Here is a 22,665-nt window from a genome sequence, read left to right as displayed (position 1 = left end):
AAGGGTGTTCCTTCCATGTGTCCTTGTTAGGCGCATGCTCCCCCTCCCCCCGTTTTTCCCCCCAGTACCGATCCGTCATTAATGTGAGCATATGCATGTGAGTAACTCATTAGTCCACGCATCGATCTGACCCAGGCGCAGGCTGCACTTCATAGAGGAAACAGCAGTGAGACAAAGGGAGGCAGCGATCAATCAGCAGCACAGGAAACCAATCATCTATTTGAGAATGGGTCTTCCAATTAGTGGAAAAGCCCTCTGTGATGTGGTTTTCACTGTGGCCTACACAGGACCCCGTATTTATCTATACGCAGGGTTACTTACTATGAGAACCCTCTAATTTGCGGGGCTGTCTGAATCAATAGACTTCCTTTAAGGGCCTGCGTGGTCTGGCTTACCAATATCTCCCTGACATGCTCTTGAGCGATGAACTAGCTAGACTTCTGGGGTCATCATGAGCAGGCGGTCTGGTTATTCTTTCTAAAACTGGTGCAACTGCTTTTAGCTTTCATGCCCCAAGACGCATGCTTCAAAACTATCATCTTTTAAACTAAATAACATTTTAGCTGCACCTTTCCAGGAGTCTGATTTGCCCATTTGAATTCCATTTTCATTTTTACGTCTTTCATTGGTTTTAACTTGTGTGTCATTATTTCTTATTGGTCAAGTATTGGTCTTAATTATTATTTTTACTCAATTTTATTTTATTCTCACTTTTTTTCCTGATTTTAATTCATGTCTGGTCTGTTTCTGGTCTCACTCATTTTATTCTCTTCATGGTTTTAATTATTTATGTGTTTCTTTTAATAGTGTTTACTTAAAGCTTTACTATTCACATAGTTGCAGCTTCCACGGCAGCTCATGCTCTGTGCACCACATTGCGCATCCATCTGGAATGAAATGTGCTATACAAGCAAAGTTTTGCTCGCTTGCCTCCCGTTTTATATGTGAAATATTCAGTGACGTCATGCAAGTTGTGAATCAGTGCAAGTATTAAAATGTGAAAGCAACTCTCACCTCCAACACTCCACTATTGGCAGCACACAGGGGTTAATTCAAAATGGAAGTGACTAATAGCAGCTGTGTTTTTGCCACTTTCCAAGTATGTTAATGGATCTGCCTGCATGCGGATGCCTGTGCATGTGATTATGACTGTGCACTGCAGAGACTGGAGGAAAAAACATTTTCTGTAGCTGCACGTTGGAGATGCCTAGGGAGTGATAGTTATGGAAATGGTGACAGGAAGAGGCCAGACAGAGCAGATATGCACACACACAAATGGCTTTTGACTGGTCGCTTTTTGACGAGCCGTATCAAATCTGCTGTGGCACTCTGTCTCTACTTTTCAGGAAATACACAGCAATGCATGTTCAGAATAGCGATGCGCCGGGCAAATTCTGGCTCGCTGATGATACGTGTTGCATATGAAAAATTCACCCGTCATCTGGAGTAACATCAGCTCCGGTGTAAGCACATCAAAAGGTGATGAGACACAAAAACAGCCCCCACTGCTGCAGCCAAAGAGTTTAATTACTAAAAGTTCAACATCATGATGATATGTAACATTTATTCTGAAGTACTTCTTGTGACTCCAGGAGGCAAATCCATTTTTGCTCTGTCATGAAAACAATCAGTGCTTTGTAATTGCAATCTATAGGTCACCCGGTTGATCCTCTGATAGCTGGCTACAAAGGCTTCTTAAAAGCAAGAAGCAATGGCATTAAACACAGCGCTAGCAGCAGGATTGTAAATGCATGTTGACATTTCACTTTTCACTGGAATGCGGCTGCCTGTAGCTACTCCGGCTGACCTACGTGGAAGTTTGTAACTTTAATAAGCTGATAATTCAAACACATAAAAGTGCCTGTGGCAGCTTGAACATTGTTTGCTTTCTGCAGCCCTTGCAGTGCTGTATGAGACTTCTTTTTTTGTTCAATCTTATCTCAGACAGAGCCAAAATGAAATATTTAATTGCAGCTTCGAAAAAGGAGAAAGAACATTTATTATAAAATCGGGCTGTTGTCTGAATAAGACTCATCATTGTTGGAGCACTATGAAATACAAAGTGTTTAAATGGCACCCTCCTACATGCTCAAACAAATTAGTCATTGTTGAGCGTGCCCATTTGCACACTGTTATAACAGCAGGTCTACATCAACTGAGTAATAGTACAACATTAAAAAGGCTCACACATTCACATTTCCTCAAATACTTTTTCATTTATTTTCACCTAATAACGTAAAAGGAAAATAACCTGCCAACCACTGACTTAATGACTGCCTTTTTGTTCAATCTGAAATAAATAAATACACTCTTGAACTTGCACCTCCCACTGGTGGAGGGCGCCATCGAATCTCAGGGCGGCTGACAATGATCCTCACGAAATTAAAATGGATATGTAACCAGTAGGAACACCCATCTGTAAGCCTTCGCAGAGCACGTTTTAATATCTGCCTCAGAGCAGATGGCTTTTCTGAATAGAACAAGGTGCTTTTAATATTTGAAATATTTGAAGATTCAGCGAGAAACATAATTTCTCCTTCCTCGCTGCAGATTAAATGGTGACAGCTCACTGGCTCTTTTCATGTGGGATTTAAGCTAAATACAGAGGTTTTTTTTTTCCAGTATAGGTTGCTTTGAATGTACAGACTCAGACAAAAAAAAGACTATTTCCCAAACTCAAATGCCTGCCGGTGGAGGGAGAGTGGTAACAGCGAGGCAGGAGAGAGAGAGAGGAAAGAAAGAGATCGTGGAAATGCATGAGATTGGGACAGACAGCAGGAGAGATGAGTTTCCAGATAACATTCAGCTTATTCACTCAAGTATGTAATCAAATCACGAGTTGTGAAAAAAATATGAGGAACAATATGGCTAATATCCAAGATCTGCTTTAATCTCAAAGAACACGTTCGGTCTGTGAACTCGTTCAGTGGCTTCTTCTTTGGCTGTCATCTTGCGTTTCTCCGAGCTGCGGCACCTCTTGGTATGACAGGCTGCTTGATCGAGTGCTTGAGTGTGTGCGTGTGTGTGTGTATATATCTGTGTTCAAATGTCTTTGTCTTTTTCTACAAATGAGTCTCTTTGTGTCAGTGAGTGACCTTGAATTTATATATGCTTGTAGCTATGTATGTAATCCTGTACGAGCATATGTGGGTTTTCAGCTCCGCCAGGCTTGCTGGCTCCTGTATTTGCGAAGTGACAGACTCGGTCTGACCTGAGCATTACCTGAGGAGCACACCACGTCGTATTTTAACTCCCTTTGTCTTTGACAGATAGCTTGGCTCTAAAAGCCTCTGTCCATGGTGCTGAAGGCTGGCCTGATGTATGAGCGTGAAGCCCCTTTTGATAAATCCACCATGTCACTCTGCCTCTGACAGCCATTCATCATGCTTTGCTTTCTCATGTGAAATGTTCTGTGTACTGGATAATTCAGTGAGACAAATAAAATGCGAGTCCTAAAGCTCAGACTCGGCTCTGTCCCACCCTTTGTCAACTTTCCAGCACTGTACTTTATCTCTCTGTCGGAGGGACACTGTGTCCCTGTCTAAGAAGCAGCTGTAGCTGTAGCACAGTGACCATATTCAGACCAGCTGAAGGACGAACATGTTCTTAATGAGGCAGCTAATGAGTTCTGCTCTTTTGTTGCTGTTTTTTTTTCTTCTTCCCAGGGTCAGGACGACCATTCAACCATTCAGCTGAAGTCTCCAGACTTTTCCCCCCGTGGTCTGCCTCAAAAGACAGTTTTCTGTTCTTGTAGCACTTTGTCGTTATCGATATTTTGTTTTACATGCCTGCGGTTGAAATGTCACAGATAAAAAGCCATTGCACATTTCACACGGCTCCCACAGCTGGATTGAAAAAAAAAAAAGTTATTATAAATTAGTTTTGGTTTGAATTAAAGCAGGTGTGTGGTGACAAATATGAGACGAAGCAGAGGAGAAAAGTAGGCGGTTGTTTGTAAAAGAAACAATGACATTTATTTTTTTCTTAGCACTTTTCTTAATTAGTCTGTTGTGCCCATTGATCACATATAGTACAGTTAATATAAAAATGGCTTTTTAACTTTACACCCAAAGCAACAACAAAATGTTTTCTTAAAATATGTATGCTAAAAATACTGAGAAAGTATTTCCACTAAAAGTACTGGAGAATAGCTTGTGATTCTGCAATGATGACATGGCCGTGTTTCTTCAGTTTCTTCTCTGTTCACCTCATGTAGTTCTTGTTGTAGGCACTTACCAGGGCATAACAGACCGCTTCATGAGGAGACAATGCATCGATCGCCTCAGTTTTAATCAACCTGCTCTGTTTGTTTTAGTCCAACGCATTTGTTTCCTAGTCACCATTGCAATGAGAACTACACAGCATAAACAGCCATTTGGCAAATGTCCTCTCTAGATACTCGTTTTGAAGCTGAATTTCATTAAGCTTAATGTGACGTTGTAATCAAACTTTTTCTGCTCCTTGCCTTAATTTAAAACCCATTCAAACTGGTCAGATACAGAGGATTTGTCATTACATCAACATAACAGAATATATAACAATATTTCCATGAAAAATCAAGAATCCATTTTTAAATAGAAAAAGGGGGGGTATATTTCATCAAAAGGCTTACACCATAGTCACTGTTATTTGTCTACTCTACTAAATCTCCCTTCCCAATATAGACAGGTGTTATTACTGTATCTCTAACTCGTCTATGGAGGTTTTACAAAGCACAGACGGTATTGCTTGGGACCACACGGACAGTTCCACGACTCTGAACACATTTAACAGTCAATTACAAGAGAGTTGACCATCATCATCTTCACTTCCTTTTCTTTGCCTGCATGTTTGTTATGAATGGTACTGAAATATATCTTTTAGCATTAAATGCCCCTTCCTGTTGATGTTAGCTTGGTTTGATGGGACGGTTACAAAGCCACCACTTCAGCTAGGGTTGAAACTGGGAGAGCATGTAGTCTATTATAAACTGTTCCATCCCAGTCCAATAATAATTTTGTCAGTGTAGCTGAGCCGGGGGACCAACAATGGGTATGCCTTTGAAACAGTACTACAGATTCGTCCACCCCTGCCCATGGCCTTGTCCATTCAGTGTAGTTGGTGTGTGGTGCTCTACAAAGCTGCGCTTCTTAAAAGGCATTGTCAGATACATTTATGACTGTGGCTTTGACTTCCACTCCACTTGGCAGCCCCTTACCCGAAACCCACAGCTTTGTAAAGAAAGGAGAGTGCATACCGGTAGCTTCCACTGGTGTCAGCGAAGCTTTGGAGTCGCATTTCCTTATATCCCCATAAAGGTGGTGGTTCCTCAGAGACACATAAATAAGCAGGCATGCCACTGAAATCACAGCCAAGAGCACACCAAAGACGGTGATTACTGCTGCGTCCCATTTTTCTGTGTCCTTGGCTGCCAGCTCTAATCCCTTTGTGGTGACATTGACACATTTGGTGTCGTGGTTGTAGTGGATGCTGCGCACATCCACGCATACTTTGTAGTGAGTGGCAGGGCTGAGATGGGTGAGGTTGTAGACCTGGATGTCAGAGGGAACCCTGGTGGTAAACGCAGTGGTGGGGTGGTTAGCACCTGACACTGTGTACCATTTAATGTTGGGTGCCAGGGCACCAGGGCCGGCCTTCCATGAAACCATGATGGAGTTTGTCTCCACGGATTTGATTTTGACGTTCAGAGACCCATTTACAGATTGGGGAAAATATCCATTCACTTCCACTGAAACAGATTTAAGATCAGCTCCAACCAGATTATGGGCAACACAAGTGTAAAGACCAGCTTCATTCTCTGTTATGTCATAGATGTCAAAAGTTCCCTCTGGGTGCATGTAGAACTTGTCGGACACGGTGTTAGGCAGGACCCTGGTACCAGATGGGGTGATCCAGTAAATGTCTGGCTCCGGTTCAGCAAAGGCCCGACAATGGAGTGACACTGAGCTCCCATTCTGCGCTTTAATATGCCCAGGCATGCTTTCGGGGGAGATGAGTGGCAGACAAATCTCCATCATCTCCCTGAAGTGCACCTGTCGGACATGCTGGCCCTCATACTCAGGAGGCTCCACACAGTACAATGAATCAGGCTCCATGAAGCGAATGTTGGTCTTGTTCATGTTCATCCAGCGGACTACACAGTCACAGCGGATGGGGTTGCTGTGCATGCTAACCTCTCTGAGATTTGGGAGGGACTCAACAGTAATCCTGTGGAGGGCACTGAGCGCATTGCCATTTAGCATTAGGGTTTCCAGACGTGGTAGTTTGTAGAAAGCATTAGGATGGATATAGGAGAGTTTAGGATTGTTGGTGGCTTCTATTTTGGTCAGCTCAGGGAGGTTATTGAGGGCAAAGCTGTCGATGGAAACTAGCTCTGGCATGCTGTTAATCCCCAGTTCTTTCAGATGGAGCATATCCACAAAGTCCCCTCTCTGTATCCTTGCGATTGGGTTTTTATTTAGATCCAAAAACTTAAGATTTTTTGCACTTTTCAGGGCAGAATGAGGCACCTCAGGGAAAATATTATCATAGAAAGAGATGCTCTCCAAGTTATCAAGACCGGCCAATGCATCATCAGGAAGCTGAGACAAGTTCATTCTGGTGAGAACAAGACTACGGAGGTTACTGAGAGGTTTAAAGTTCATATCATCAATAGAAAGAATGGGGTTCTCACCAATCATCAGAATCTCCAGATTTGGCATGGGTTCGAACCACTCTCTTTTAATGACCTTCAGCTTGTTAGAATTGAGGTGGAGCCGCAAAAGGTTGATGAGACCCTGGAAAGCCATTGGGGATATGGAGGAGATGAGGTTGTGATTCATGTAGAGCTCCTGAAGGTTAGCCATGTCAGCAAGACATCGTTCAGGCAAGTCTCGTATCCAGTTTTCCTCCAAATGAAGGGACAGCAGCTGAGGAAGATTACCCAGATGGATGTCACTGATGGAGGATAAGTTGTTTTGCGATAAGTCAATCTCTGTGATGTTGGCCAGGTAATCCAAGGGTTGGTCAATCTTTGCAACATTGTTTGTTTGCAGTAATAGTACTTGTGTGCCCACTGGTAATTTCTCCGGCAGGCTAAAGAGTCCCAAGTCATTACAGTCAACTGTCTGCGCCTCCATGTACACCGAACTGGGAGAAAACCAGGGTCTAATCTCACATACACACAGCTTTGGGCAATCAGGCCTCTCCTCTGTAGCCACAACAAAAGAGGCCATGGCCAAGCCAACAAAAAGATCCACGAATGACACGTCCTTCATATTGGACCGATTTCCTCCAGTAAGAAATTGGTCCTTGTAGATTAAGTGGTCTGAGCTGTTAACTTCACAAATAATGAATCATTTGCTGCAGCTGCTGAGGCGATTGACTCACCGCCCCTGCCACCACCACCACCAACTGCAGAAGGGCTCCCTGGGTTTTTTTTTTTTTTTTTTGTCTTGCTGTGATGGGAAACCTTGGATGTAACAACCAATCACTCAGTGTTGCCTGCTGGCGTCAGAGTTCGGGGTCGTGACTGGAGTCAGGCAGACCAGAGAAGGTGTGACTGGGGGGAGGGGGGAGAGAAAAAAAACGATGGACTGATATTATACTTCAAAGGACTTATAGCGAGCACATTTATAGGTATCCATGGAAAGTCTGCTGTTTAAAAATGCATGTCCTCATTGATGGTCGTGACGAACTTCCAGAGTCCACAGCCCAGTCCATTCCTACCTGTGAAAGACAAACAAGACAGAGAGGAGCAGTGTGAGTATTACATGATAATGGAGGTGGTCACAGAAAGTCATAAGAAAAGGATTTGATCATATTGACATTTGTTATAGGCATGCTGATGCATGTTGACATTTATACATGCTCCCTTCAAGACAGAGAACCATGGATTTACATCTGCTTGACCTTCTAGATTTCATCCTGGGGACTTACCAATGTGCCCCCACTATATGGCATTCAATCCTGATGTTAGCAATGTGAGTCTATTATTGGTTAAAGAGAAGGCTTTATTAATATCCTGAAATGACAGACATCCTAGGGCTTAAGCATTGGCCTTTAGGGCAAGCTGCTTCAAGACACTGGAATATGTCAGTCACTATAGCAACAAGTAAACGGGCAGCCAACAACACGCACCATGGCGAGACAGTTACATGCAAACTAAGCATTTACACAGATCCGGTTTGCACCAGTTTGTTCAAATATCCAGCAACTGACAGCCATCAAAATTAAATTGCATTAATGCCTTGGCACAATTAATCTTTGCAATCAACAAATCTGCACACTAACAGGACTTAACATTACTAGAAAATACAGGTCATGCAGGTCATCAGCGGCCACACACTGTAAACAGCTGTGTTGAGGTGTACAGTACAAACACTCAGGGACTAAAGGGACAAAATACATAATTAGGATTCTATGGTCACAGATACACATGCTTACAAATAATAATAATGAAAGCTCAACAAGAGCGTACCACAGGTCTTATCTCTGGTTTTCTGAAATGCACTGCTTCCCATACATTGATTTATTTGTGGTGGCCTGCCACAATATCAACACTGACTGCCACATATTGATTTTGTATTTTTAACTATTTAAAATAGGCAAAATGTTATTTCATTGTACAGCTGAGCACAGCACATTCACTCCAGCCCTCCTCTCTCTCTCTCTTCTCTCTCTCTCTCTCTCTCTCTCTCTCTCTCTCTCTCTCTCTCTCTCTCTCTGTCTCTCTCTCTCGCTCATGCTCTCATTTATAATTTTGGAAATAAATGACTTCATTAATGAAAAAGACATCATTACAACAAACTTTAAATCTAAGAGGTTAAGTACATTTCCGACATGCTTCATAGTGAAATATTCACATTTTGCTCATTTATATTAAAGTCACACATTATATAAAAAACATATCCAGTGCATCAGCAGGGCTGTGCAGAGTTGACTGTAAAAGAAACACAGTCTGATCTTAATGTTTTGTACAACTGCTGCTTATTAGCAGAGAGTAGACGCTTGAATCATCACTGTGTGATGTGTGTGTGTGTGTGCTGCAGTAATTATCACATCTGTAACCGCAGGATTGTCATCAGACAGCCGTGTACGTGCCATTGACTTTTTCATTCTATTGCAATAATTTCTGAAGCTCTGGTATTAATGTATACGTTTCCCACATGAAGGATAAATACAGTGCTCAAAAAAAGTAAATATAGGGTGATTCTGTATACGATCCTTATCTAGATGGTGTAAAGCTCAAGGTTTTAATATATATATAGAACAAAACTATAGATTTAAGATGCAGGTAATGTTTGTTAGCACATAAGTCGTATTTCTGGGACATCACGACTTTCTAGGTTTGTTACAGTGTCAAAGACAATAGTGCCGAGCGTGATTTTCTGGGGAAATTTGTCACATTTTATTGTTCAGCTATTAGTCCTGTTGAGAAATGGGGCACATTTAACCCTAAAAGCTCAAACAAACATTACACAATCGACAGTGACCTTTGATTATCTGCCATCTGTAGTGCAGCGGTGGCGATATGCTTCTTTCAGTCCTTACAGTAACAAATATTGATTGAATCATCCGTAAATATCTTCCCACAAGCATGAAATTATTCAAGAACAAAATCACACCCCGCAGGTTACAAACAGAATGGCGCATCCTCCATTACCACGTTATCTGTGTCCTCCATCGTCTGCTGCGATGGCTGAAACTCTACAGCTGAAGTGTGCGGTACCATGTAATTTGTCGTGTGTCACTTCTGTCACTACTGGACAGATGGGTTTGATAGTTCTTGTGATAGTTGTGGCTTATAAGAGCACGCACCACATCATGGGAAAAGTCAAGAGAGACAGGGGATGAAATGGAAAGAATCAAGAGAAGAAGTGTGACGGCATCTGGAAAGTGAGAACAAGGAAAGAGAGAAATTGTTTCATTTCATCACCCTCACTGTTTCAACCTCAGTGGCCACAGGGGAGGGGTGTGTGTGTGTGTGTGTGTGTGTGTGTGTGTGCAGGAAGGGGGGGAGATATAAATAATAAATAAATAAAAACTTCTGAAGGCAGCAGAAATGCTGCAGTTTGCCCCGCTGGCAAAGCCAAGCCAAGGGTTCATTCCTCAACCTCTGCTCCAGCACTGGCTGGAGTCTGGTTTGGAGGGGGGGAGGGAGGCAGACATGGAGCTATTGGAAAGAGAGTGAGAAGGGGGGGGTATTATTTTTCAAAAGCACCTGGCACTTTAATAAGCTGCAACATCCAGAGCATTCTGATAAACAGGGTTTAGTCTCTCCCTCAGCACTGGCTCTTCATTGTGGGCTATGCAGTTGATCCGCGCCCTGGAAGCACAGGCCAGACTCTGTGATTCAGCCTAAAGCGCTTGGGTCTCACCTCTGCTTGCTCTGGCTTTTCTCTTTAGTGATCACAATTGCCAGCAGTGTAATGTGATCAGGATAACTGTTATTGCATAGCTTTATTGTTATTATTTGTTTTACCAATGATGTTAATTGTGTCAGCAGGGACATTTTTGGGCTACTGCTTCCATCCTGTGATCGATATTTTCTCTTAAAGCTCAACAATAAGGTCTATGAATGGGACGTGTTGGCATGGAGGAAGAAACAGTGCTGCCCTATTTTCACAACACATTAAATCAGGCATTACTTCATCGAGGAGGACATTGCTGTTGGTGGGAAAAGTGGAAAGAAACGGACTGAGAGAGAGAATTCATTATTGTCTTTAGTTTAATGTTAACGTCTGTTGTCCCACATTGGTGAAAATCTAGGATGGGATTAAGAGGGCTTTACCGGACAATTTGCAAGATGGTGTGGCCAGCAACACAACATACTTCCCTGCTAATTAATATGGCTAAAATTATGTTAATGGTAATCCAACACTTGGTTCATGAAAATCTTGATTTTAGGCCTGGTTTTGGCCAATAGTGTGTGTATTATATTGAAAATACTGTCACTTCACTGTGCCAGCAAAATTACAGTTGCTACCAGTGTTTGGGATGTTAGTATTGGTGCAGATTATTTCCATCATAATTATCAATTAATCATTTTTTTTTATAAAATCAACATCATGATCGCCATCAAATTTTTTCCCGACCCTAACCTAACAGACCTCTGTGGCCCATGCCTCATCTCTGCTTGAGGCTGCTTTTTTAATACCACTGGAAAACAATATCATGTTTCATACAGTCAAAACTTTGCTTAAGCAAACCAATTAGGTAGTTTATAAAGTGTTCAGAATGTGATGTCATTGAATAATAAAACATTGAATGATTGTCAAAAATTAGTCACTCTTATTCTTTTTCTCCAGTCAAGGGCACATTGACCATTACACTTGACCATAAAGCTGTCAGCGGTGACAATGAGTTAAACTCATCCAGTACATTTGAAATTTTTAAATCATAATTATGATTAATTCTGCTTCCTAATTCATGGCCCTTGTCATTGCATGTATTTGACTCTGGGAGCAACACCAGATTAAATATTGCATGCGTTTCATTATCACATAAACCAAGTTTTAAAAGCAGACAAATCAGGTTTGATTTACATTGTCTCCTAGATGTCAGCTAATGTCCCAGTGAAGGGCTGCTGAAGGCAAGCATTTGTAAGAAGAAGCTGACTGGACAGGAGGTGACATCTTGTGTAGCAATGTGTCTGATGTGGCGAATGTACATGAGTCTTCAGGCGTGCTCACCGCCTGAGCAGAGCAGTGTTGAGTCAGTGACTTAGTTACATCATAAAACAGTTTGGTATATAGACAATTGAGGCAAGATGGCTGTAATGAAACTAAGGAAATGTTTTGACAGTGCCCGCTTTCAGATTAGCTGAATGTAAATGACAAGATGATGGAGCATCCTCAGAGCTCTTTGTGCTTAATCAAGATGTGTTAACACATCAGCAAAACTGAAAAGCTTTCAACAACACAGACTCCATTAAGAACGCTTGTTTGGTGGGAGAAAATTGGGCTACAGATCCTGCATTTCATTATACTTTGTTAGAAAGCTGAAACACTGTACTACAGTGCATCATCTGAAGTGAACTCTCCTAATCATTCACAGGCAGTTGAACAGGTAAATTAGTATTGTGCGACTACATTATGTGAAGCCCAGTGAAGTCTATATTGTTGGGGCCTTGCACCGTGACTACTGAGACTATGGAGTCCACACTGCTTGTACTAACCTATTAGCAAGAGGTCCAGTCAAGCTACCCAGCCGCAGCCCCCCACACACCTACTGCTACGATGTAGAGCTAATTTCCCACAATCCGCTGCTCACTTGCCAGTAATTGAGGTGGAAGCGAGAGGGAAGAGAAAGAGGAGAGACGAGATCTGGAGGACAAAATGACTTGCCAGGGGAGGAACTTGTCGTAGAATCAGAAGTGGTGCATTAACCTCTGGTGACCCCAGGAATGCTGTCATTGCAGGAAATATTACGTTAGCGAGACCATGAAGCAGAGGAATTGGCCCAAAATCCAACTAAAGATTGGGAGAAAACAAGGACTTCCAAGCAAAACGAATGGTATGTGTGTTTGGCATTAAGTGGTAATAACTTGCAACTGTTGGACAAAGAGAAATGTGGTTAATATGGCTGTGGCTAATAGAATTCAAAGACAGATGCTTGTAATCTGTGCCTGGAAAGGCCTTTGGAAATATTGAGTAGAGAGATACATAATCAACAACGGGTAATTTAACCTAGAGGGCTTGAAATGGGATCTCCTGTAAGCTAATGTCTAACTACACTAACGCATTAAGCCTAAGCTTCCGCATTTGCTTGAGGAGCCAAGGGAAGTCTTTTGTAGGTCAGGCTAAGGTGTTCACTCATGGAGCTAACACGAGTTCCCAGGTGTCAGAGGAAGGATGGGGGCGGGGGGGAGGGGGCCAATCATTCAAGCCATGGTCTCCAAAGCCCCTCCATTACAGTGGCAGGCTGACAGTCTAGCCTGTGGGCTTTTCACTTTCAGCAGTGTTAATCCTGACTGTGAACATACATACAGCAAACAAGCTGCTGGGATCTGGTTTGTTTCAGGACTGCCTTAACACTGTGAAATACAGAAATACAGCTTTGTTTGCCACCATCAGTTCCTCAAAACTTTAATGGTTAAATCATCAATAGCAGATTTTTTTTTTGGTCACTTGGGGGGCACGGGAACAGAGTGTGATCACAGCACTTACACCTTTTAAGTTGATATGAAGAACTTGCTAGCATACAGCATTCACCTTTTTACACATCCAGCAGATATGGAGAAACAGTATCATGTATTTGGAGTCGTGTTTCTGGCCACCGAGTCCTTTATTCACTTTCGGTCCTTTGGTTTGGTCTCCATTAACTCCTGTGGGAAATATCTTTAGCTCTTTAGCTGCTTTACCCTTCGCTTTGTTCACCACCTAGTCACGCACTTTCTGTCTGCTGTTTTCTGCTGAGTATGTAGTGTTCAGTGGGTTTTTAGGGCTTTTTCACTGAAAACAGCCACCTGCTGCAGGTAAACACAACGCTATGAGCTGAAGAAAAAGGCACCGACTCAGGTCATTATTATGATAACTAGACCGTTACTGGATTTTTATGCTGATATGCCAACCTTGGTCTAATAATTATCTTCAAATTTCACATTATTGATCAACTCTTATGTTAAAAATATTGATTACAGCCACTTTAAAAATATACCTGTAAGCCGGGTCATGCAAATTTTCATGCTGTTTCCATCGGACATTTTTTAAAATCATTTTTATGGAGGCATCATCATTAAAGGTTCGGAGCGACTTTATCCATCAAAACATTCCAACTGAGAAGCTGTTGAGAGATGACAGTGTCATTGTATCACCATCACAAATACCGTACCCAGGCCTCGTTAGTCTCAGATTTTACTCTTAATTAGCATGACATTTGACACGACTGAAAAACTTGGAATCTCTCCTCATTAAAATGCCTCACATTTAGGTTGGCTTGATCTTGTTATCAGGTACAAACTTTTTTTTGGTATGTAATATTAATTTTCCACAGGTACTCGTGTGCTGAGAGGATTTCATGACTTATGTGTCCAAAATGTACAATTTGGACATCATTTGTTGCCATGTGCAAACGGCAGCAGGCCAATTGTGATACACCCGAAGTGGGACGGGGATACATTTTAAGAGGTTCATCCACTGTCAAGGTGAAAAGCTTTTCCATTCAGATCTTGGCAACACCTCATACTCACTTTCCCACTGGGCAACCTCTATTATACTAACACTGTGGCTGGTCCGGACAGTAATGGCACAAATACAGCTTGATTAGAGACCAGTGAGATATGACCACTTTAAATTAATGAGTGTGCATAGTCGGGGCAGAAAGCATTGGTCCTAGTGGCTCTGCGGCGCTAATTCAGGCAAGCCTGACTCAAGTCGGCCGGGCAGCCAAACAGCCGGGCAGAACTGTTTGTTTTGTGCTGTTTATTGAAATGAGTTATAAATCCTCCCCCTCGCTCCACAGGGCTTGGACGGGGTTGAGCGGAGCGGGGGCGTAAAGATGATTGCTGTGTCGCAGGTTGGGTACTCATCGATGCCCTGTGTGGCGAAAGGTTGACCTCCAGTTTGTGCAAAATATAATATCATTTATTACACAAAACACAAGTTCTGTGAGGGTTATGACAAGCATAAAGGAGAGCATTTGTGAGACCTGAGCCGTGGATTAAGTCTAAATGTAGGTTTTCATGGGGAGCTTATTGGCCCTCAGGGAGATGATTATGAGGCCTGCACGGTTTAAGTAGTAACAAGGTAGAATTGCATCTGCTGAGAGGTAGACATTACACTCACTGTGGTAAAACTGGGTGGAAGACATAAAGGTCAGACGTAAGTGGAAAGTAGGGCGCAGTCGATTTGCCTCGTCTTTCAGGAGAATAGCCCGTGTGTTGTAGAAATGGTTCACTGGGAATTTTGATCCACTGGTAATAAGCCTCGCAAGGCTTTCTTCTTCAAGTCGCCCCCTCACACCCTTTCTACTCTCAATCATTTCTTGTCCAGATATTGAAAACCCGACATCTCTTTATAAACCTTGGGCTTTTCATCTCGCATTTGTCTCCGCTCTTCAAAACATTATAGTGGTGCTGCTTGAGTCTGGCGAAAAAACCTAATCATAATTTTTTTGGTCAATATGGAGATCACAATTATTTAACATTGCTGTGTTGCTCTTTCAAAAAAATCTCGTTTTCACAGTGGATTTAAACTCATGATAATAGTAATATAAATACCTATTTCATATATTAATCTAATTTTTTTTTACATGTATAAAATGTGAGAAAGAATTGTTGAAATGCGACTCACTCATGCTTCATGCAAGTATCAACATCCAAGCAGCAACTTGTCCACAGTGAGCTGAGCTAAACATGCCACAGGCTGCCGAATGAGGAGTTTGGGCTTTGGCTAAAGGGGTGCACTGGATTCATAACACAAGACAAAACGAGCATTATTACAAAACAGAATGCTGGACAATAATTGCTTTATCTGGATTATCTGGTTTTCGTCATCGTTGGAAGCACAATTGAAAGTAAAATTTGATTCATTGCCCAACTTCACCGTATTGCCAACATTTGTCTTCATCTTGCCCCTTTGCATCACAATCCGCCCATGCAAAGGACTGCAGAGAAAGCAAGCATTTAATTTAATCTCCCTGCATGTTCAGGCACCCGTCTTTCTTTCTGGGTACTGTCTCGTTGCTCGTTTGCTGTCAGCCTAATTGCCTTCTCAATACTTGTCACCCCTGCTGTGCCAAATCTAGTCTATCTGCATACCGTCTGACTGTCTCTCTCAGTGGCTGCTATTTTCTAATTACCCATGTCCCTGCCTGTATGGCTTTCTTTTGGCCCATGCAGCTTGGCTTTTTGGTAACCCCTTCAGGATGCGATTTGGCCCCGTTCCTGTTGCATCGCTGCTGCCAGAGCCAATTGCATTCCACCCAGTGAATCAATGTCCACCTGACACGTGCAATGGTCCTCACTTGTAGTTTAGGTGCAGTTCTTCTCTCTGCTCCGCCATCTTCACCTGTCTGCTCGATTCCCTGCTGGACCAGTTTGCATCTCCGGCATCGTTTGTGAATGGAAATAGCTATAAATCCATTTTCATTCACAGTTGAAGTAAATGCAAACATTCCATGTATTAAGATAGCTCCTGTAGAATCACCAGTTACTCATAAACTAGTTTATTCTATTTCATTCATATTGCAGACGGTCACTTTATAATTATTAAATCATAGGTGTGACCTATCGTCGCTGTCCAAACAAAAATCATCTACAATTTTCTCGTTTTTGTCAGATAAACTGAAGGATTAAGTATTTCCTCATGACTTGAGAAATAAATGAATAAATTACAACCATTAAAAAACTCCTGTCACAAAACTAAAAATAGGACATTTTTAGCTCATAAAAAGAAATCGTGCTTTTCATAGGACAGTGACACTAAATGAAAATAGAATGTTCTTTGTAGCGAGTGTTTCTCTTTCCAGGATTAATTATTTCTTGAAATGTGAAAGTAAGAGAAGGAAATTGAAAAAAGATTCTTGATATGCCTGCGGTGGACACTGGACCCACAAGGGAACATGTAGGGCCGCCGTGACGCAACCAGTCCACCTCTGATAGATATTCTGGGTAAGCCCCTTGGAGGGTGGGTGCCTCTAGAAGGCTTTACTGTCCCTCCCTCTGCCCTTCACCTCATTGATTTACTATTATGCTTTCTCTCAGGTAAGGGAGAGTTCATTAAAGGGAACCCTCTATGCCATGTGTATGCATAATGAAGCGTATGTATGTTCATATGTATGTGCGTGTGGGAGCTGATGCAAAACATGAAGTCAGCTGATAATATAAAATCAATGTTCCAAATTAACCACGGGACCCCCAGCTCTGGTTTTTAAATCCTGATCTGGACCCTGGCCCTTGGGCAGAGTGAGGGAGAACACACGCGGTGCACTATTGACCGCTGTATCACGTCCACCTGCACTCATGCACACCACAGTTGACAGGAATGCACAAATACAGAAACAAGATCCACGCATTGGCAGACGTGAGCATGCACACGCCACTCGGCCCGACGGCGTCCTCACAGAGAACATAAAAAACAAACGTGCTCAAGCTCCTTCGCATAATGCATGCATAACGCACCACACAGTGAAAGAGCACAGCTAGGTCCCCTTGTCTAATTCGCATTGTGCTGCATCTATTAAAATTACACCGAGGTATCCAGCTTAAGGTTGCCGCTGATAAGGTCAAAGGCGTAGCGAACATTCCAACACTCATTTCTCCCCCAACATAATCGCACTCACTCTTGACAAAAAATCTGCATAATGCTCCGTGTACTGCTGCTAGCCAGAATGAAAGAGGGAGGTGTGAGGAGGGGGGGTGGATGGAGCCAGCGGCATATCCCTCAAAGTCAGAGCCAAATTGAATCTGCAGGTGCAAATGTGGCATGTGTGCTGCCTCTAAGATGCGCAGCTATCTATATTTATATGAATAATATATGGCTGGTCAAGGGGCCACAAGCCTGCAGGGAATAAGTTCCTACGGCAGACGGAATCAATCATTATATGCCACTGAAATGCATTTATCGCTGGCTTGGACCTCTTTATTATGATTTCATGGGGTTTGATATGGACTTTCTCCCTCTGTTTTCATTCTCTGCTGCTCTTCCCGAGCTGAAACAGATGAAAGATACGGCGCTTTCAAAGGCACGATGGCTTTGTGTCCATTCAAAGGTTTAGCAGCACACTGGCTGGCTGATTTGGAGACTGAGTGCTTTGAGTATGCGCATTTAGGGGCATATTTCTGCAACAGTGTGTCTGTACAGGCTTCCGTCCCCGTAAACATGCACGCATGTCTCACTGCAGCTTCGCCCATACATGATCACTAGGTTTGGTCTCTTGATACAACATCAACCGAGCTTTTCATTAGTGCACTGAGGGCCTATACGTATCAATCTGAATCCAGAACAGATGGACGGCACAGCAGTGGTCCTTAGATGTCCTCCTTCTTCTCTCCTCATGTTTGAAACTGCAATATGGGCATATGTCCCTATCATGTCCAGCTCTGATATGAATCTGCACAATAGCAGACTAATTAGTGCTTAATAGCTTTTGATTTTGTGTGTGTGTGTGTGTGTGTGTGTGTGTGTGTGTGTGTGTGTGTGTGTGTGTGTGTATATCAGCATCAGTCTACCTAACATTTATCTATTCTATGTGATCATTTTTTAGCACCCCTTCTGTTAAAGCTGTGTGGGTCCAGCAGTCCTAAAACACTGTACCCACACACTCTAGAAACGTGTGCTAACTAAATACCTAAAGTGCAGATGTAAAAGTAAATGTCACTGGGTACAAAGGAAGTGTCGCATCCCATTCTGACCTTTGATATGGACTGAGAACACCAAAATGTCATGGAGGCTGTCATCAAGCCACACTTTGATCCTTTTGTTTCCCCTTTTTTTTTTCATATAATTTGGGTCTGCGACAGTCCGTCCTCTAGATCTAAGACAAACGTGTATATCACTCTCATTCCCCCCGTTGCCTTTGCCCTCTGGCTGTGCTTATTCCATTTTAATGGGTGCCTGTGTTTGTTTGGGAACATGATGCTATCAGAGAGCCTATGCTTGGCTGCACAGGCTGATCCCCTGCAGCCGTCTTGTGAACATGTTTACATGCATTCCACTCAGGAGCCCTGGTAGATCCTGAGGCATCTTGTTACCATCATTATGGAAAAAAAAGTCTTGAAATAAATGTGATTTTGATGGCATTATAGCAGCGGGCTTCCTGAACTTTACTTTGACTCTAGCAGCATTTAGCACCCACACATCCTCTCACCTCGCAGGAACCTGCTGCCCTCTGCCTATAGAGAAATTAATATGGAACACCCACACGGTGCTGCCGATCATGCGCTCCAAGCCTCCACAAGGCCACTGCAGGCACAATGCCTCCCCTCCAGCCCACCATCCCCTCCGCACTGCTTCTCACCGTTTCACACACGGATCAATAGACAATTCGCAAAGCCACTCACTTTAAGCGTGTGACTTAGTGTGGACATGTAATATTGATTTGTTTTGAACAAATGTGCCAAAATTAATAAGGCAACACATTATTGCTTTGCTTTACTGGTTTTATCAGCATGGGGGAGAAACTGCAATGTTGCTACAATGTTATGATACAGAATGCACTTAATATTGAACCTCAAAAATAGTTTGGGACTGCATTTTGCTTGACTTGGCATTCACAACTGCCACCGTTCGATGCTTAGCAGGAAAACCTCCCATTTAATATGTGCTCACTGGTGGAAAGCTGCTGGCTGAATATTATAATGTAAGCTACAAACAGCCTTGGCTCGATCGGCAGGCAGTCAAATCATTCGAAGTGGGAACAATGCATAGTGTGTAGGCAGAGGTTTTCTCAGCGTGGTGTGGTGTCTGATGGGAGGGCACGATGGCTCTCATGTGGCATTTGACTGTGTGTTTCATAGTGAGCAGCTGCTTTGGGTGAGTCATTCGCACTGTGGAGGCCAAAATCTATTGTATCCATCACCGGGAACAAGCACACGGACACACACTCATGCATCCACAGAACACGTCTGCACAGAGGATTACAGCAATCACGTTCTGCAGCCTCCTTGGTGAAAATCACATTTGTCATTATCGGCCATTATCTGTTTATCTGCCTTTGAAATATTCATGAGTAATACATCTGCTGGATGACACACATTTTGGACAGAGGAGAGGGAGATAAAATGGGGGGGGTTAAAGAGAGAGAGAGGGTAGAGAGACGCCCCGATGCAGTTAAGGGATTAGTGATTCCCTCTCTCTTCCGCAAACCGGATCCATGGATGTGTGGGTGTGCGGGCACAAGCAGGTAATGATGGCGAATGCGCTCCAAGATGAGACTCTGTGGCTTTGTTCATTCCGCAAGAGCCCTGGGTGCAACATGCGGAGATGGCTCTGAAGGCAAAGAATTCTTTCTGATCACCGCTGGAGAGAGAGAGAGAGAGAGAGAGAGAGAGAGAGAGAGAGAGAGAGAGAGAGAGAGAGAGAGAGAGAGAGAGAGAGAGTGTGTGTGTGTGTGTGTGTGTGTGTGTGTGTGTGTGTGTGTGTGTGTGTGTGTGTCTGAGAAAGAGTGTGTTACGTGTTTAAGAAAGAAGAAGCCCGAGTGCGGTGTAACATACTTTCGTTGCCTGTGTCAGCAACGACTTGTCTGTTTGCAACAGGAAGGTTTGAAGGTGTGTGTGTGTGTGTGTGTGTGTGTGTGTGTGTGTGTGTGTGTGTGTGTGTGTGTGTGTGTGTGTGTGTGTGTGAGAGGGGGGGGGGGGGATGGGGGGGGGGCACCATTCTGTGGATTTCTTCGAGACGTGTCTGGTGTGCGCTCACTAAGCAGGACCCGGGGACATGAAACTGCCAATCCATCACTCACAAACGCACTAACGCACACGGACAGCCCCGCACACACACACGCAAGTCCGCCTTGAATTTCCCGAACTAATTTGGCTTTTCAGCCTAAACTGAGTCCATCATAAATCCGGGCTAGTTGAGGCGCATCCTGCATAGTTGCGCAAAAGCGCGTCTCCGCGTCAAGTGAGGGTTCGAGGCCAGTCATAAGCTTAATTATTCTGCAATATTTCCCCTGATTTCTGCAACCACGCACGAGTGATTGGTATCTGGGAGGCGAAAGAATGCGTTATTTCAATTCTAAGATTACATGTTCGGAAAAACATCCCCGGATCAATTAATTCAGCCGTTTTTCATTAACTTGGAAAATGCGTTGCACAGACGCAACCATGCGATATGGATGAAATTGCAGACATATTTCAGAAGTAAACAGTGTAAACTTACCCGATTTAACCATGATAGCCCTCGAAGCAGTATGTGTTTTCTATATTCCCATCAAGTGCGCCGCTCCAATGACGAGAGAGCCCCAGCGCGCAACATAAAGCCAGCCAACAATGTGTGGTCTTCTTCTCTTTACGCAGCTGATGAGAAATCAGTTCTAGCCTCTCTTCCACAGCGGAGCACACGGCTTCTGCGTGCGGGAGAGCAAAAAAACGAAGTCCAAAAGCAGGTTGGAGAGCGTGTGGAGAGAGATTCACGCGTTCCCTGTGCCCTTCCCTTCCCGTCTTCACAGCGGCTGTTGAGGGCGCATCTCTCCCCTCGATCAAGTGTCAGGCGGACCACATAGATGCGCCGCCGTCTCCTCAGCAGTCATTAATATCAGAACAAACCCCGACTCTCCAGAGAACAGCCAATAGCGTCAGAGAAGCAGGCGAGGTGCTCGCAGCATCCCTGCTCTGGTTGGCTGAGAGGCGCCGTCAGTCATATCCCAGAAGCCTGTTCTCATCTGTGTCTTCTGTTGGAGGTGAAGCACGCTGCAAAAAATAGCCGTATTAACAAGTCATGAGTCCTAAAAAGTGTTGAAACAGAAAAACAAACATGAAAGTGGGTGAGACAGGCGCTACTGAAGACATTATTTAAAAATATGCTTCCTCTTCATTTCCACTAATATCAAAATGATGCAGATTCAAGATAATAGTTGGATCAAGTGTATCTGCACTGTAAAGACGTGTCAGGTGCTGCTCACACTGCAGACCTGACAGCATCATGGTCAGGCATGTTTGATATTGATTGGTGTGCTCTGGGAGGCACACAGCGTGACATGATGTACGAAAACATTCAGAAACAAAGATCTAATCAGGAGGTCGAGGACCAGCTGTGGGAAAAGTACTCAGATCTTTCACTTAAGAGACAGCAGCAAGGCCACACTGTAAAAATGTTTGCACACCGCTAAGAGCCATGCAAGCATCAAACAACATGCAGGATGTACTTAAGAGTATCAAAAGTAAGCAATTGTTATATGCTGATGTATGTCTTGCATCTTATATATTAGATTATTCTTAGTGTAAGTAGCATGTTAATGTGGTACCTGGTCAACGTGGAGCTAATTTGTACTATTTTATGTACTGTGCAGTATGTATTTCTATAATTTGTTGAAAGTAGTTGCTGTACTTTTCAAATAAATGTAGCAAAAAATATTTCCCTGTACAATAATTCCCCAAAGTCCTAATATTGTCTGTCAGCGCAGTATTGGAGTAAGTATACTCAAACATTCCACCTCACTGAGCTATAATTACCAATCCCTCATAAAGGCTTTTGTGTATTTAGAGAACTGTTCTCAAGCGCCAATGCAGTTTAGCATGAAAGTGATAGAAGTCATTTTGATGATGACACCACTGGGTCTTTATGATTTGTAAGGTTAAATATGGATAAAAAAGCGGTAAACAGCAGTACACATCGCAGATGTTCAGTATTCAAACATGGCGTCTTTTGCAGCCAGAGAAGCTCAATCTGTTGATTTCTGAGCAGCGACATCATCTTCTCCATAATAATAATAATAATAATTATTATTATTATTATGACCATGGCAAAATATGGCCCTTTAAAATACATAATGTGATATGTCACTGAAAAATCCTGAAACTATGAATATACAAAGCGTAGCTGCTGGACACAACATGTCTCCTAAATCTGTTCTTGCGCATGTAAAATATGTATTGAATCAGGATTGGCTTCCAAACTAGCTTGCAGACATGCTAAAATACTAGCTACGATGCAACCTCATTATCTCAATAATCTCTAATTTTTCTTCTGATATTAAGTGAAGGTACTGCCAGTACAACATCCTCATACCTCAGTGACTGAATAGGTC

General features: G+C 43.0%; 1 protein-coding gene across 1 annotated transcript; it reads right to left on the bottom strand.

The window, feature by feature from the left end:
- Nucleotides 1-3,956: 3,956 nt before the first annotated feature.
- On the bottom strand, nucleotides 3,957-21,169 carry LOC139350453 (leucine-rich repeat neuronal protein 3). The gene is made up of 2 exons (XM_070991878.1): nucleotides 20,799-21,169; nucleotides 3,957-7,707 (listed from the first exon to the last, which is right to left on the bottom strand). Exon 2 carries the CDS (start codon nucleotides 7,254-7,256, stop codon nucleotides 5,130-5,132), a length of 2,127 nt encoding a protein of 708 aa, XP_070847979.1. The 5' UTR covers nucleotides 7,257-7,707; nucleotides 20,799-21,169; the 3' UTR covers nucleotides 3,957-5,129.
- Between the last annotated feature and the right edge of the window lie 1,496 nt (nucleotides 21,170-22,665).

This window comes from Chaetodon trifascialis, chromosome 22, assembly GCF_039877785.1.
Source record: "Chaetodon trifascialis isolate fChaTrf1 chromosome 22, fChaTrf1.hap1, whole genome shotgun sequence".
Classification (NCBI taxonomy): Eukaryota; Metazoa; Chordata; class Actinopteri; order Chaetodontiformes; family Chaetodontidae; genus Chaetodon; species Chaetodon trifascialis.
Note: the sequence above shows the minus strand (reverse complement) of the source record. Positions and strands in the feature narration are given on the sequence as shown.

What these genes read in the sequence shown, in the direction of transcription:
- LOC139350453 (XM_070991878.1), bottom strand. Translation starts at nt 7,256, where the DNA reads ATGAAGGACGTGTCATTCGTGGATCTTTTTGTTGGCTTGGCCATGGCC.